This window comes from Neopsephotus bourkii, unplaced genomic scaffold (genome assembly GCF_033783945.1).
Source record: "Neopsephotus bourkii isolate Nb327-2 ecotype Australia unplaced genomic scaffold, CSIRO-AGI_Nbou_v1 NB_1814, whole genome shotgun sequence".
Classification (NCBI taxonomy): domain Eukaryota; kingdom Metazoa; phylum Chordata; class Aves; order Psittaciformes; family Psittacidae; genus Neopsephotus; species Neopsephotus bourkii.
The window spans coordinates 277,148-290,951 of record NW_026902287.1 but is presented as its reverse complement, the minus strand read 5'-3'; the positions used below and the strand labels follow the sequence as shown (position 1 = coordinate 290,951).

At 42.3% G+C, this 13,804-nt stretch overlaps 1 protein-coding gene across 2 annotated transcripts; it reads right to left on the bottom strand.

Annotated features, from left to right (window-relative positions):
* Nucleotides 1-4,018: 4,018 nt before the first annotated feature.
* CDO1 (cysteine dioxygenase type 1) lies at nt 4,019-13,804 on the bottom strand. 2 transcript variants are annotated; one of them, XM_061342723.1, is made up of 6 exons: nt 13,499-13,804; nt 11,211-11,288; nt 8,880-9,037; nt 6,967-7,146; nt 6,704-6,713; nt 4,019-4,778 (listed from the first exon to the last, which is right to left on the bottom strand). In XM_061342723.1, exons 1-6 carry the CDS (start codon nt 13,693-13,695, stop codon nt 4,721-4,723), a joined length of 681 nt encoding a protein of 226 aa, XP_061198707.1. In that variant the 5' UTR covers nt 13,696-13,804; the 3' UTR covers nt 4,019-4,720. The 2 variants fall into 2 exon arrangements, with proteins under 2 accessions (XP_061198707.1, XP_061198706.1); XM_061342722.1 differs by lacking the exon at nt 6,704-6,713 and having other exon boundaries at nt 4,019-4,785; nt 6,977-7,146; nt 13,499-13,791.

Genomic DNA, 13,804 nt, shown 5'->3' with positions numbered 1-13,804 from the left:
TTTTGCTCTCTGGTTGGGGAATATATTTTTCACTCATGGTAACTTTGTGATTCATGTGTATCTCAGGGAAACCGGACAGATCAGAGTAGCATGTGCCACATGCTCTTATGACATTTCTCGAATTCGTATGAATTAAGGAAGCAGGCTAATGAAGTTGCATCTTCTAAGAAAGGTGTTAATTCACATTTAACCATCATGCTTTACAATGTTCTTCACCATTGCTGGTTGTAGTTCACTAAACTAAACCTGGGAGATCACAGGGCCCTGCAAGAATGTACATCTAAAACAAAGAGCTACATGGGCATGAAAATTAAACCAAAGCATGGGCCAGGAAACACTTTATCTTTGTGGTTCAGAAAAGGATCTTTTTTTCCTACTGGGAAGTGAAGTGCAAATAGAGTTGGTTTTAACACTGTACATTCCTCTGAACAGAGGGAGGCACACCTCAGATGTCAAGAAATTAGTCTTTAATAGGAACCAATGTACTTATCTGTCTCTACTGAAGGTTTTTGGGGAATTGGAGAGTAAAAGCAAACAGGAAACACATCTGTAAAAGACATAAGATGTTTCATTATTTGTTAAAAAATGGCCCAGATATTTCTTGAGTAGCATGCAGAAAAGATCAATTAGATTAGGAGATCTCTATTTGGGGGATTGCCCATCTCTGAAGAAAAACAGTGCAGTGTAAAGTATCCAGAGGACTCAAACATTTGAGATCTAATATCGAATAAAGCTTCATATGGGCTACAAGGGTTAGAACTGGTCTTGAAGACTTGCAAAATCCATCCATGGTGGTTTTGCGTCCTTTACCAGGCAGGCTGGAGCTACTGTCCATACACCGAACGTGAGAGACTCTGACATTTAAGGACAGCAAAATCTTTCACAAGCTAAACCGGTAAGAGCAGAATACATAGCACAGCTGAAAAATACTGAGCTTCATGTCATTCTCCTTTTCTCTGCAGTCACTGTAGGCAGGTCACCTCTTTTAACCTCAAGAAGGCTATATTCTTGCAACACAGCTTTCTCTTGACCATGAGAGGAGCGTGAAAAAATAATATAAGGATTAGCTGGTGAATAGCACATCTTATACCTTTATGGTTTAGGGAAAAAGCTTTGTAATGGAAGCAGGGTTATATATAGGGTGGATTTTGATTCTGCTGTGTTCCTCTGTACATCAACAGTAAAGAAGAATAATGCTCAAACATCAAGAGAGTTAACAGTGTTACTCTGGCATAAGGAACAAATTGAACCAATTAGCATATGCTGAGATTTTGTAGTCAGTTAGACTCAAGGTTCAGTTATCCAAAAGAACATAAGAAACTGTTTATGCAGTAAGGGACTCTCTCTGAGCAATGATTCCTGCTAGGGCCTTCAGAGCTCCCTACATACATGTCAGTATGGGGAGACAAAAAGCTGCTCACCTGCTAGTTATGCAGAGGTGAATATTCCCAGAACAAATGTCCTGAGTTTCTGTGAATCTTGTTCTCATCAGTCACAGCTACACAGGCTGCGATAGCATTCCATTCCCAAAAGAATCCCTGTTGTCAGCTTTTCCCTTGCATATGGCCTATGCCTTCCCGGGGACTCTTTGCTACAGAGCCTTCCCATGTAAAATATGACTTTGATAGAAGACTTTTCTTCCAAAACAAAGCCAAAATGACCTAACCTTTTTGCATTTTGAGGAATTCATGTAAATACTGCACTTCAATCCACTCCTGGCATTACTTTCTCTCGCTATGTCTTCCTATTGAAGCTCCTTCATTGAAATCTCAGTTAATGTACCAGATCATAGACTGAATTCCTCCTGCTGTTGCCAGCCTGAATGATTTAGTAGTGTTAATGGTTTAAGGCAGTATCTCTTACCACTTAGGGATCTTAGCTGTAACCCAGGTAAATGCTGAACTCTCTTCAACTTACAGTGAAACAGTTCACTACTATGAGAACACACTCACTCAGATGAAAACATATGAAACACTAAATATGTTCATAGCCCAGTGAAAGCTAATAGTCATATATTGCTACCTCATCAGTTGGCCAGTTAGCTCAAGGACTTCCATATGCTAAAAAGTTTAATACCTTGGCTGTTCAGCCATAATAATGTGTGAATATTATTTTGTTGTTATGGTTTCTGTGTTTTAGACCAGCACAAGTTATGTGAACATATATATGCAAGTGAAAAGGTGACTATTTCTCATTATATCAGTTGATATTTATGAATTAAATATTGCTTTTGGTAGATGCTAGCTTTGTGCTTGTGCTGTACAGGGCACAAGGTGCACAGCTAGTGCTAGGGTGTGACAAAGGTGGTGGCTGTGGTATGTGTTCTAAGGACTCTAGACCCAATCAGTCATTTCTGTCAAGGTTTCCTGAATTTGTGTCCTTTATGTCAGATAGGCTACCCCTCTTTGTTTCTGTTATTGCACGCATAAGAACATGGTAAGTACCTTGTTCTGAAACATTGAAATTCTTGTATTATTTTACGCAACGTATGATACCATGTTTACCATGGGTAAACAGCGTTTGGGACAGCTTGGGTAGATAATTGTGTTATTTTTTGTTTTTATTTCTTCTGCCTCACTTGCTGGGCATGTGTGTGGCTACCTGGAGAACTGTCTGAATTTCTGTATCAATGGGTCTTGGTACAGCTAGCTGTTGTCATTGCTGCTGGGCCTCTTGGCTGCCTCTCTGATCTTTCCAGTTCCCCTGATCTGACTGAACCTGTGATACACAAGCTGTTTGGTTCATTCTTTAATTTTACCTATTAAGCAAAACCATGATGAATATGCTATATTTGAAGTTAGTTAAGTGAAATGGCTCACTTCCTGTGAGAAGGGGGAGGAGAGCAAGAGGCAGTGTGTGCAAATTGAAATACAAGGCATTCTGTCTAAACATAAGGCTTTTTTTATCGTGAGGGTGGTCAAACACTGGTGCCCAGAGAGGCTGTCATGCCTTCATCCTTGGAAATACTCATACCCCAACTTGACATAGTCCTGAGCTACCTGCTCTAGGTGATCTTGCCTGAGTGGGATGGCTGGACTGCCAGCTTCCATTCACCTCTGGTGCTGCAACACTCCCACAACAGTTTGAGCCATGACAAATTAAGATGCTCCCCAATCCTTGGCAAGATTTCTCAGGATCTGGTTCATAGTGAATGGGAAAGAAACATGCTAAACCCTGGGGTATTCTGTATCCCAGGGAAAGCACATAGGATTCTTTGCGTTTGCAGTGCCATTGCTACTAATGCTTCTTCCAGTTTTGGGCTGCACGTTACCTTGACCTGTCTTTTGCACAGACTCCAGGTCCACCTCATGCAGACAGTCCCCAGTTACTGCTGATGTTTATCCCTGTTCTTTTGCCTTTAGGCTCTCCTTTTCCTTCCACACTCCCTTTCTCCGTGTTTCCCCTCTTGCCCCTGGCCTTCAAGGAGTTATTACAGCCCAAGAGCACAGGTTCATTTAAAAACTATGATACTGCTCAAACTGTTTACTTTTTTTTTTTTAAGTTGACACAGCCTTCCTGGAAATATTTACTCACAAAGTAAATATTTTCCATGGTTGTCAATACGGAGGGAAGTATGTGACATCTAAAAAGGATACTGTTAAACTGCTGCTGCAGTAACCTGCAGTCACCTATGAGACTAGGAGGCATGCTCCATGTTCTCTACTTGTCTTATGTTATTAGCTGCATTAAATATATATATATTATATATATATAAATATATAATATAACCCCCATGCAGGCAGCTTTTCTGATTTTGGTGTTTAATTAGAGATGATTCTTTCCTTATAACTAAATCTGGAGGATAAAACTAAGCATCAGAGAACTCAAACGCAGAACTCCCACCAACTTAATTGGGATCAGGATTCCTTGCATGTTTGAAATATTTCCAACTTTCTAAAGCCTCTTCTAATAGTGTATTGCTTGGAAAGGACTTAGATGTTCATGAGGAATGTGAATTTTCAGAACGTGTGATGAATATTTTAGTTACCAAGAGAAAAAAAGCTGAAAACTTGAAATTTGTGAACAAATCCAGTTTTATTTCGGTTACCTTCTTCAGTAGCTATATGGAATACGCTGGAAACTGGACATGAGCTGAATTAAGTATGATTAGTCTTATTTAAAACCCAAAACTCTGCCCAGTTTTGAAAATCATTGTGTATGAAGCATTTCACTGCTGCTATTTAGAGCAAGATCTGACAAATGAAATTCTAAAAAACAAAAAGTAAAAAATGCATAAAACTATTAAAATGGCGTACAGCACTAAAACCTAAAAGGCTTAATTAAAAAAAAAAAAACAAACAGGAAGCTGCTGTTAGTTGTATCTAGTGTAATCCCCATAGGCACAAGTGACTGGAAGCTTAGAAGTTTATACAGTTATTAATTACATTGAGAGCATACATACTGATGCACCTATTAAGTAGTGTCAGATGATGTTTATAAACTCTATTTCTGATATTTGCAGTGTGGTATCAGAATTGGAATTAAAAGGAGGCTAGAATCAGAAAACAAACTACTTAATTCTGACTAAAGCCTAAGAAAAGGCATCTAACCTCTCAAGTAGTTTATGGCACTAGTTATCTTAGTGTCCCATAATCAGCATTTGCTTGGGGGAAATGCGGATGGCTTGGAAGCTGCCCTAGTGTACTCCTATGTACAAGGTATAGAAATATAGCTGGCTGCCAGCCTTAGCCATGCAAATCTTCTGTCCCCAGTTAAACATTCAGCAGGTCTCATGCAAATGCATGTTGGTGCTTCTCAGTTGTTCTCCTGTGGCACTGCTGTCGCCTAAAAGGAAAGAAGAGAGGTAACTGTTTTACGGAAAGAGACAGACACCGCCTACTTCATTTTCTCAGCAGGGACCTTAATTCCCAGAGCAGCTCAGTACCTTAAAACACTTAATGCATTTATGTTTAGTCCTACAGAGCTTGACAGAAGGCACCTGAGAAAGTCACTCTGTCCACTGACTCTGTGTGACCACAGGTAAGCCCACGCAGAAGGGACAGCAGAGGAGTGCTTCCTCCTTCAGACTATCTTCTCTCCCCAGTACTTTGCCCTACTTCATTTTACAGAAACTGCTTGAAAATCCAGCTTGGAAGACGGGCTGCAGAAAGAGGCCTCCTACCCCAGCAAAATTCTGGGCAGCGGGAATTGATGTGCTGTGACACCCAAGACAAAACTGGTTTCTCATCAGTGAACTTTTACATTGGTGTTCCCATGGTTTGTACCCAAACTGTGTAAATAGTTACTTCTGTGGGAAGTCGCTGGACATACTACATACCATAATAATTAGTAGGCCTATATAATTTACTATGTATTTACTGGAGAGTTAGTTAACTAAGACTTTATTGTGACCAGAAGCCACTAGGAATTCAGCTGTGTGTTTTACCTGCAAAAAAAATTTATGACAAAGAGGAAGTACTGAATGTGCTTTAGGTAGGCAGATATCTCACTCATAAAGTGTAAAATACACCAGTGTATTTTACATTACTCTTTCTGTATTTTTAACTTAGAGCTCTCTGTTTTCCTACATCCTTTTGAGATCTGGTAAGCAGAAGAAAATTTGATTTTCCAGTCAGCTTTCCAGAAACCCTCACTGAGACCAGAAGGTTTTTGTATGTGAAGTCATTTCAGGCAGCGGTATGGCTCAGACTCAGTACCTCTTTCCCCCTTACTGGAATTCCATTTACAGGAATTCATGAAAGAGACACAATGATTACGATTTACCTCCTTCCTGAAAGCCAGATCTGGTTTCACTCTAAAGGTAAAAGCGCTGCTAGATAGTTACACGTCAAGAGCAAGAAAATGGCCCAAATCAAAACATCTAGTCTTGCTTGTTATTGGACACACCTCATATTTAATAAATACTTAAAACAAAAAGAAAGCAAGCAAACATTGAACTCTTGCATGAATTTTGTTCAGCATTTTTCCATGCTAATTTTCCTCTAAAATCTGAATACAAATTTAAATTTACTTTCTCAAAGACCTTTCAAACTCGGGAAGGTCAAAGTTTGTATTTCAGTTGTTTGGTAAATCATGTAATGTGATAAGCTTCAAAGAAATAATTTACATGGTACTCATCAATTATGTAAAACTCCAGCTGTATCCTACTAAAGGCTCACTCTGGGAAACGCCCAAGCACTCAATTTCTGGCTTCAGTGAAAGGTGAAATTGCTCTGTATCTAACAAAACCAAACAGTCCTTGAACGTCTGTGGCTGAACATCAAGAATCTGTCTTTTCTTCCCATGTAAGTAGTTAAGTTTCTCAATGCATGGAATAGTGCTAAAAGGAACCTGATTAAACTCTCCCAGATGTCCTAGCTAGGTTCCCCGAAACCAATCTTAATATTGCTTTTCTACCCAAATAATATCCCACCACTGCTCAAGAATGCAGCCGACAGCCAAAAGGCCTACTTTTACTCTCAGAGAATGTCTTTCTGTGTCAAAGATTTTGTTTCAAAGAACTCAATTAAATCTATTAAAAATTCTTTGCAGTAAGTTACAAGGTTTTGAACTAATGGCTTGAAATGTGCTGCTTTTTGGCAGAACAGTTTGAGCAGGAAGCATTACACGTGACTTCAGCTGGCCAAAACAACATAGTTGCTTCACAGTTTTCCATTGGCTGGCTTGTATTTACTATCATTTTTTGCCTGCAGATACTCAGCTATTGACAGAATTCTCGGTAATCCTCCTCTCTGCTTGGAACTGATTTCCTGCTGGTGAAGGGGAGGAAGCCACCAAGCAGTCAGCTCCACACGGGGGAAGTGCAAACTGACAAATCAGGTAGTATTGTAAACAAGTTTTATGCTGGTCTTAGATGGGGATGCCCCAGGAAAGGCAGGGCTGCTGGACCTTCCTGCTGCCTGTCCTGGGGAACTGGTGCTCTGCCCTGGGTAGGTAGGAGGACAGGCCCTCGCCCTTATCCTCACAGGGACTGAGAGCACAGGGCCAGGTGGGCAGCGTGTCAACTCATACTTACACAGTGAGTCCTTTCCCCGAACTGGCTGTAGAAGGTCATCTTGACTTTGTGCTTGTGTCCAGTCCTCTGATCAAAGGTGTTACAGCTGTCAAAGGGCGGGCTGTACAAATGCAGGCTAACGGCAGACTCTGTGTGGCTGATGTTCTCCACACGGTGCAGGCCAATGGAGTCTACACCAGCGAGGGCATGAAACAAGAGGTTGTGTTACTGAGAATATGTAATGAGGTCTCAGACACCTGGAAAACTGCTTTCTGGACAGAAACTTCCAAGCAAGCCCCTCAGGCACGCCTGCATTTTTATGGGCAACAGGTAACCGAGTACAGTGAATTTGACTGCTGTTCTCCGGCACAGATTCCTAAATACAGTGGTAATTCAAAATAAGTTATTGCTCTCCATACTTCATGTAACTTCTGGATTATCTTCTACAGGATAAAGGCCCACAGAAACCCAGAGAAACTTAAGGAAGGGCATGCTGTCACTAGTTTTCCAGCTATCACTCCCAAAGGGCTTCAAGTTTATTTGCTTTCCCAGGAGATGCTGCTGTTCCTAGGAGGAAGCTTCCTCCAAAAGCAGGAAGGTTTGAGTTTCTAAGAATTAGCAAGATGTTTTACAGGGAAGAAATTTTCATACTGCTAGCTCTTAGCCTGGAAACAAGGACATCAGTCAAATTAAAAGTCAGCTACGTGTATTTGGGGCATGCACTTCCAGACAGAGACGTAATTGTCTTCTCTACAGGCATCTGTTTCTCAATTAATCCTTCCAGTTTATTAGTTTGGAGAACAGGCTTCTCATTTGTCTGCTCTTTTGACTAAGGTGACAAATTAGTAGTGTCTGGCATACTTCCAAGCTTAGCTGAATAGCAAGTATAACTGAACACGACTGTTCACTGTGTGGTTACTAACGAAGTAATGGCACACCCTGTGATGGTGGAGTAGAAATCAAGCTGTTACATAAAAATGTAAGGTATGAAGAATCACATCTATGAAACAATTAATTTCCATTCTACACTAAAGTTGAGTTTTTGAGTTACTTAAAAGACCTGGAATTTAAACTTATGACCCTGCTGTAAAAACAACTAAGGCCTTTGTACTTGAATTAATATGCTATATAATACCTGGACCTGTATTGTGCAACACAGGCATGATACCCTGAGAATCTTGAGTACACTCTTAACTCTGATACTTTTGAAGTGTAAGCCCTAAGTGTCGTTAACATAGTTTACCTAAATTGTGGACATAGGGGAAAAAAAGTCCTAAATCTGTGCTCATCTAATGGGAAACTCAAATAAACACTGTGGGTTCTAACCTTAAAGTACAGAGCGACCAAGAAGCATGCCATAGAAGCATGAGGGTCACCCACTATTGAAGTAGTTTGGGCAATCAACACTCACGTGTTTTCCTTCTACTTGTTTTACGTGTTTCTTTGAAACCAAAACATCTGTTATAAAACACGGCAGAGATCCAAACCACCTCAGAGAATTGGATACCAAATTTGTTTAAAACAACTAAGGAAGCTTTGGATCAGGTGCACACAGGGTGCAATTGCTTGCACTGGAAAGATCTGCTTAGGCAGGGAAACCCAACTGAGTTTGAGAACCCCTGTCCCATGTAATTTCAGAGAGGTGTTAGGGACACAATGCTGAAGGCTGTTTGGTCTAGAGGAGATACCCAGCATATATAAGTATCAAGCAATAGCTGCAGTGACTTAAGAGTGAGTTAAAAGAACATGGTTTTGTTTGGTTTACTGAACATGTTTGTGCAGAATCTAGATAGTCACATTCCTAAACTGTGCATAAAGCCATTAGTATTACACTGTTAAAGATAGGAGACTAGAGAGCAGATGAACTGTTCTGTTAGGAATAAGTCATGGATGGGCAGTTGTCAAAACAAGCTTAATAACTTACCATTAATGTAGGCACATTGATTTTCCCTCAAAACTCGTTCTGATTTCTTAATCATTTCACCATTCCCTTTTTTCTCAGGCCATTCGAACAGAGTCTCCTTTAGATTTCCCTGGAGGATCTTCATAAAGCAGTGTGAGTCGGTGTGATCATGGATGCTGCTATACATGTGAAAGGAATAACCAAACTCAGTGTGATGTACATAGTCAATTTTAGTACAGCAATTTCAGGACATATGGCATAGCATATTGCATCTGGACATAGCCGTAGAATCAAGTGCTATTGCACACAGGTTATGCACAAAAGTCTTAGGAAAAAAACATTCACAGTGGCTAAGGTATGCCTACTTCACCTACTTAAAACTCCTCTGATGGAAATGCATTGTGATAAGCTCACATAGAGCAGCACTTGGAGGAGAGTCAGATGTTGTTCAATCATCTATGGCCTTACACAGAGAAAATCAAAGGAAGCCTGGAGGAGGGAAGAGGACAGAAAAAGTCTTCAGAACACAAAAACTCTCGTTGGTCAAGAAACAAAATGACCTCAGGCAGAGAATCGTATAAGCTTGCAAGTATACCTGGTATTTGCAGATCCTAAAATGTGGGAGAAATGAGCTACATCTGCTTAATTTCTATGGTCTCTTTCCTGCTGGAGTGCACAGACATTTGTTGAGTAAAAAAAAAGTCCTGTACCTCTTGCTCTGGTAGTACTAAGCACAACCAGCTGCACTAAGCTGTTAATTTCTCTAGTCTGGCAAAACATGAACAAACCAGCAGGATCTGTTATGTTTTGTCTGCTTGCTTGATCTGAAGTATGTTTTAATTGCTACATTTGGAGACATATGGGCTAGATAAGTAGTTCAGGGTTGTTTGGGCATTTTAAGTAGAGGACTGTTACAGAAGTCAATGTGATTAGGAAAAAGAGAGAACTCTCCACTCATCCAGGGGGATGGAAAAGGGAGAATTTGATCCTCCCAGAAATACAGTGCTAATGAGTTTCAGTCAAAAACTTGGTTCTTGTTCATTACTGTTTTCAGTAAACAAATGTGAGATGCCAAGAGAGCAGTTTGCTTCAGGCACAGAGCAATTCACAAATGCCACATTGTCACACTCCTTCCACAAGCCATGAGAACAATCTGATCCTCCGTATGCAGGAAGCAAAAACAACTTGTGGTCTTAGTCATAGAATCACAGAATCACAGAATGGTCTGGGTTGGAAAGGACCTTAAGATCACTCAGTTTCAACCCCCCTGCCATGGGCAGGGACGCCTCACACCAGACCATGTCACTCTAGGATCTGTCCAACCTGGCCTTGAACACTACCAGGGGTACCAGGGGTGGAACATTACCACTTCTTGGGCAACCTGTTCCAGTGCCTCACCACCCGCATAGGGAAGAACTTCTTCCTTACATCCTTATATTCCTTATATTCTTCCTTATATCCTTCTGTCCAGTTTAGCTCTAGCAAACACTCATTCAACTGAAACACAGTCTGACATAAATTACAGGCTTTGTGAGCATAGCCTTGAAGGAGTAGAGGTGGTGGGGTCAATTCCTATGTTCCTCTGACATCATGGCATCCCCTAGATAAATACTGTAAATGCTCAACTGCATGTTCAGTTAAAACAAACAAAAAAATGGTCCAACATCTCCTTAGGTTTTCTATTTATATGTGAGAATAATCAACCAAAACCTGCAATTTTTTTAATTCTATATTTTATTTTAGCCAAAATTTTGTGAAAGACCTCCAAGGGACAGATCCTGCCCTCACATCTGTAGGACTACACAACGTACTGTACCATCTGTATATACAACTCAGGAGGCCACATCAGCAGTGTGGTCCATTTTGAGGGAGGAGGTGTGATGTGTGAACCTAAAGAAAGCTATGCGCTCCTGGAAAGGTTTTCTCTCCTCACAGCCTGCAGTCCTGACCCAAACCTACCTTTCTCATCTTGTCATAGAGGCAGGATTTAAGCACCCTTACAAAGAACAAAGACTACGTAAATGCCACCAAGTCCTGCTTCTGCAGCCAAGTGTTGCATGGAACTTGTTGAACAGTCCCTGCTACCCATGGAACCCACTGTATTTCTTCCTCTGACAGAAGAGAAGGTTAGATTTGGTAGAAAACCAAAAGAGTGATCTAAAGATGTCAATGACATACAAACCTGCAAAAGATACAGCAAATATTCAGGACTGCTATACCAGTACCTTTGTTTTGATTCCAGATGCTTTCCAATAGTTCCCAGAGGGCTGATTATTTTCCTCCTTTTTATGACAGTGAAAGATATGGTGTCTTTTTATCGGTTTGCTAAACCCATAGTGTTTGGATACGAACCTGCCATGCCCTTCACCCCAGCACAAGATCATCAAGTTGAACTTCCCATTTCCACTGTCCACAAGATTTCTTGTATACCTGAAATACAAAGTGTTTGCATTTTACCATACTGATAGGTCTACAAAAGACAAAATAATACAAACATGTTTATGAAGGAAGATTGTGATGTATAAGCTTTTTCTACCTTTTCTTGAAAGCCAAGTTATACTTGGAAAAAAAACCCACCAAACTTGTATTTTGAACTTCATTTTTTTTTTGTAAGAGTTCTTTTTTCTGGGAAAAAAAAAGTAATTTTGATATTTTATAATCATATTGCTTTTGGATTGCATAGACTATTGGAGTCTGGGAACTGTGAGTCTGAGACTAGGGTGGTAGACAGGATCAAATCAAAATAGCTGTTGAATGAAGTCACTTCAGCATCTGGCTTATAATTAGAAACAGAGGCCTGCAGTGGAACAAGAAAAATAAATGGTTACATTCTTCTGCATTTCCTTTTCAAATATTCTTGGCTTTCCTTCTGTTATGCAGCACTCATTTGTACAAAGCCAAAAAAGAAATAAGAGGTTGGCCTTTTTGTCCATGGTTCTCCTAGTCTGATCCTGAAAGTTCTATGTCTTGTACTGCGGCATTTGTGTCTTGATAAAGCACCTGTGGGATAACTCCTGCCAGCATCTACTTCTAAACAAAGTTTATCCAGCCAAGATTTCCTAAAAAGATTTTTCATGTGCTGTCTTACAGGTGGCATAAGCTTGGTGCTGAATGCTTCTACTGATAGGCATATTCTAGACTGTGATTTGCTCTCAGGGCTTGAAAATACATTTAATAGCAACATCCTATGGTTGTTCCCTTGTACACACTCCTGCAAGCCTCCCTGGGTTGCTGCTTGTCTTGTTATACTGAAAAGTTCACTTGAGAAGGGACTGGGATTTTGCCCTACACATTACTTTCTGTAGTGCAGCTCTTCTGATCTGGGGCTGGTGCTTCTAGCTGTTATAGTGCAAGTAACTGAGTGGGACCTTCTGATTCCATTTCAGCTTTAGTTATGACTATTTGCACCTTACTTTGCCAAGTAAAGCAAATATTTACACTGATTACAGGATGCCTCACTCTCAGCTAGGGGATGCAAGCAGAGCACACAGAAAGGGCACTGATGTCAGTTTTTAATTAGTTTTCCTGCAAGACCACACTATTCTACTCAAGACAGGAGGCTCATAACAGATTACTTTCAAAGCATAACATGTATGTCCATATGCTGCCTCTCACCTCATCCACAATTTGCTCATATTTTAGATAGACATATTTTCCTGTGACGCCAGAACATAAGCAATCAATTCTGGCATTTGACCAAACTTTTCAAGTGCTGTTATTTCTGTATGGGTTCGGCTGGGGAGAAAAAAAAAAAATAACTACGGCAGCCATACATACTTCTAATGTTAGCACACTTTGTTTTTCTGATTCTTAGTTTCCTGTGCCCTGCTGCAAATTCTGTGTTTTATTCCGACTGGGGGATAGTAAACACGAGGTGAAACAAGGCTAAGAAAGTCAAGCCAGAGTGATGGTTTCATGAAAGTAAGGCTAAACGTTTTGGAGTTTTTTGTTCGTGGTGGTGGTTAGTTTTTTCTGTTTTCTTAACGAAGTGCTCAAATAAAATGTATTTATATTGAAACCTGAGACGGGGCAGCCACCAATGGCCGGGATAAATCAGTTGTTAGCAAGTAGGAGTGACTTCAAACCCCCGCGGGTATTTGCCTCACTCCCGGCAAGCAGCAAAAAACCCCAGAGGAGTAAGGGGCTGCAGCGTGGGGTGCAGTCGGCTCCCGACCCACCGGTGCGGCAGGGCACGCACCTGCTCTTCTGCGGACACCGAACACGCAGGTCGGTGCGGTCTGCTCCGCGCCCCGGCTCGCCGCGCAACCCCCGCGGCATCCCGGCCCTGCTGTGATGCCGGTGGGGGTGCACACATGATACCGCCGGTAGCGGGTGCGGGGCAGCCACCGCCCGTGCCCGCCGGTGCTACAATTGGCCGCTGCCGCCCCGCCCGCTCCCCGCCCCGGCCCTGCCGCTGGCCACCGCGGACCCCCCCCGGGGGCCTTTGCCCTTTGCCCATGTCGGAACGCTGCCGGAGGGGCCGTCGGCCGGGTCGGGATGGGGAAGAGGGTGGTAGTGGTGCGTCTGCTCTGCATCCCCGCGGTCCTCGCTTCCCGTTCGCGACTTCGCCCTTCCGCTGGCTCCGCTTGCACGGTGAGCGGCGCGGCACCGGAGGCTTTCTGCTCCGGGGTGGTTTGTACCTGTACTGGTCGAATTGAGCGTACTGCAGCCACTCCTCGGGGTTGCTCTCGTACGACTCCATCAGTGCCTGTACTTCCTCCACGCAGATTTTGTCCTCCGCGAATAGCCGGTGGAGGATGCGGACCAGCTCCTCCAGGCTCTGCGCCTTCCACATCTCCGTCTGCACCGGCTGCTCCATCACCGCCGGCAGCTCCATTTGCACAGGCTGCTCACTCGCCGTCAGCCGCTGCCCGCGGCCGGCCCCCGCCACCTCCCTTTATGTACTGGGAGGCACGACGGGAGCCTGCCACCGCCCCGGCGGGCGG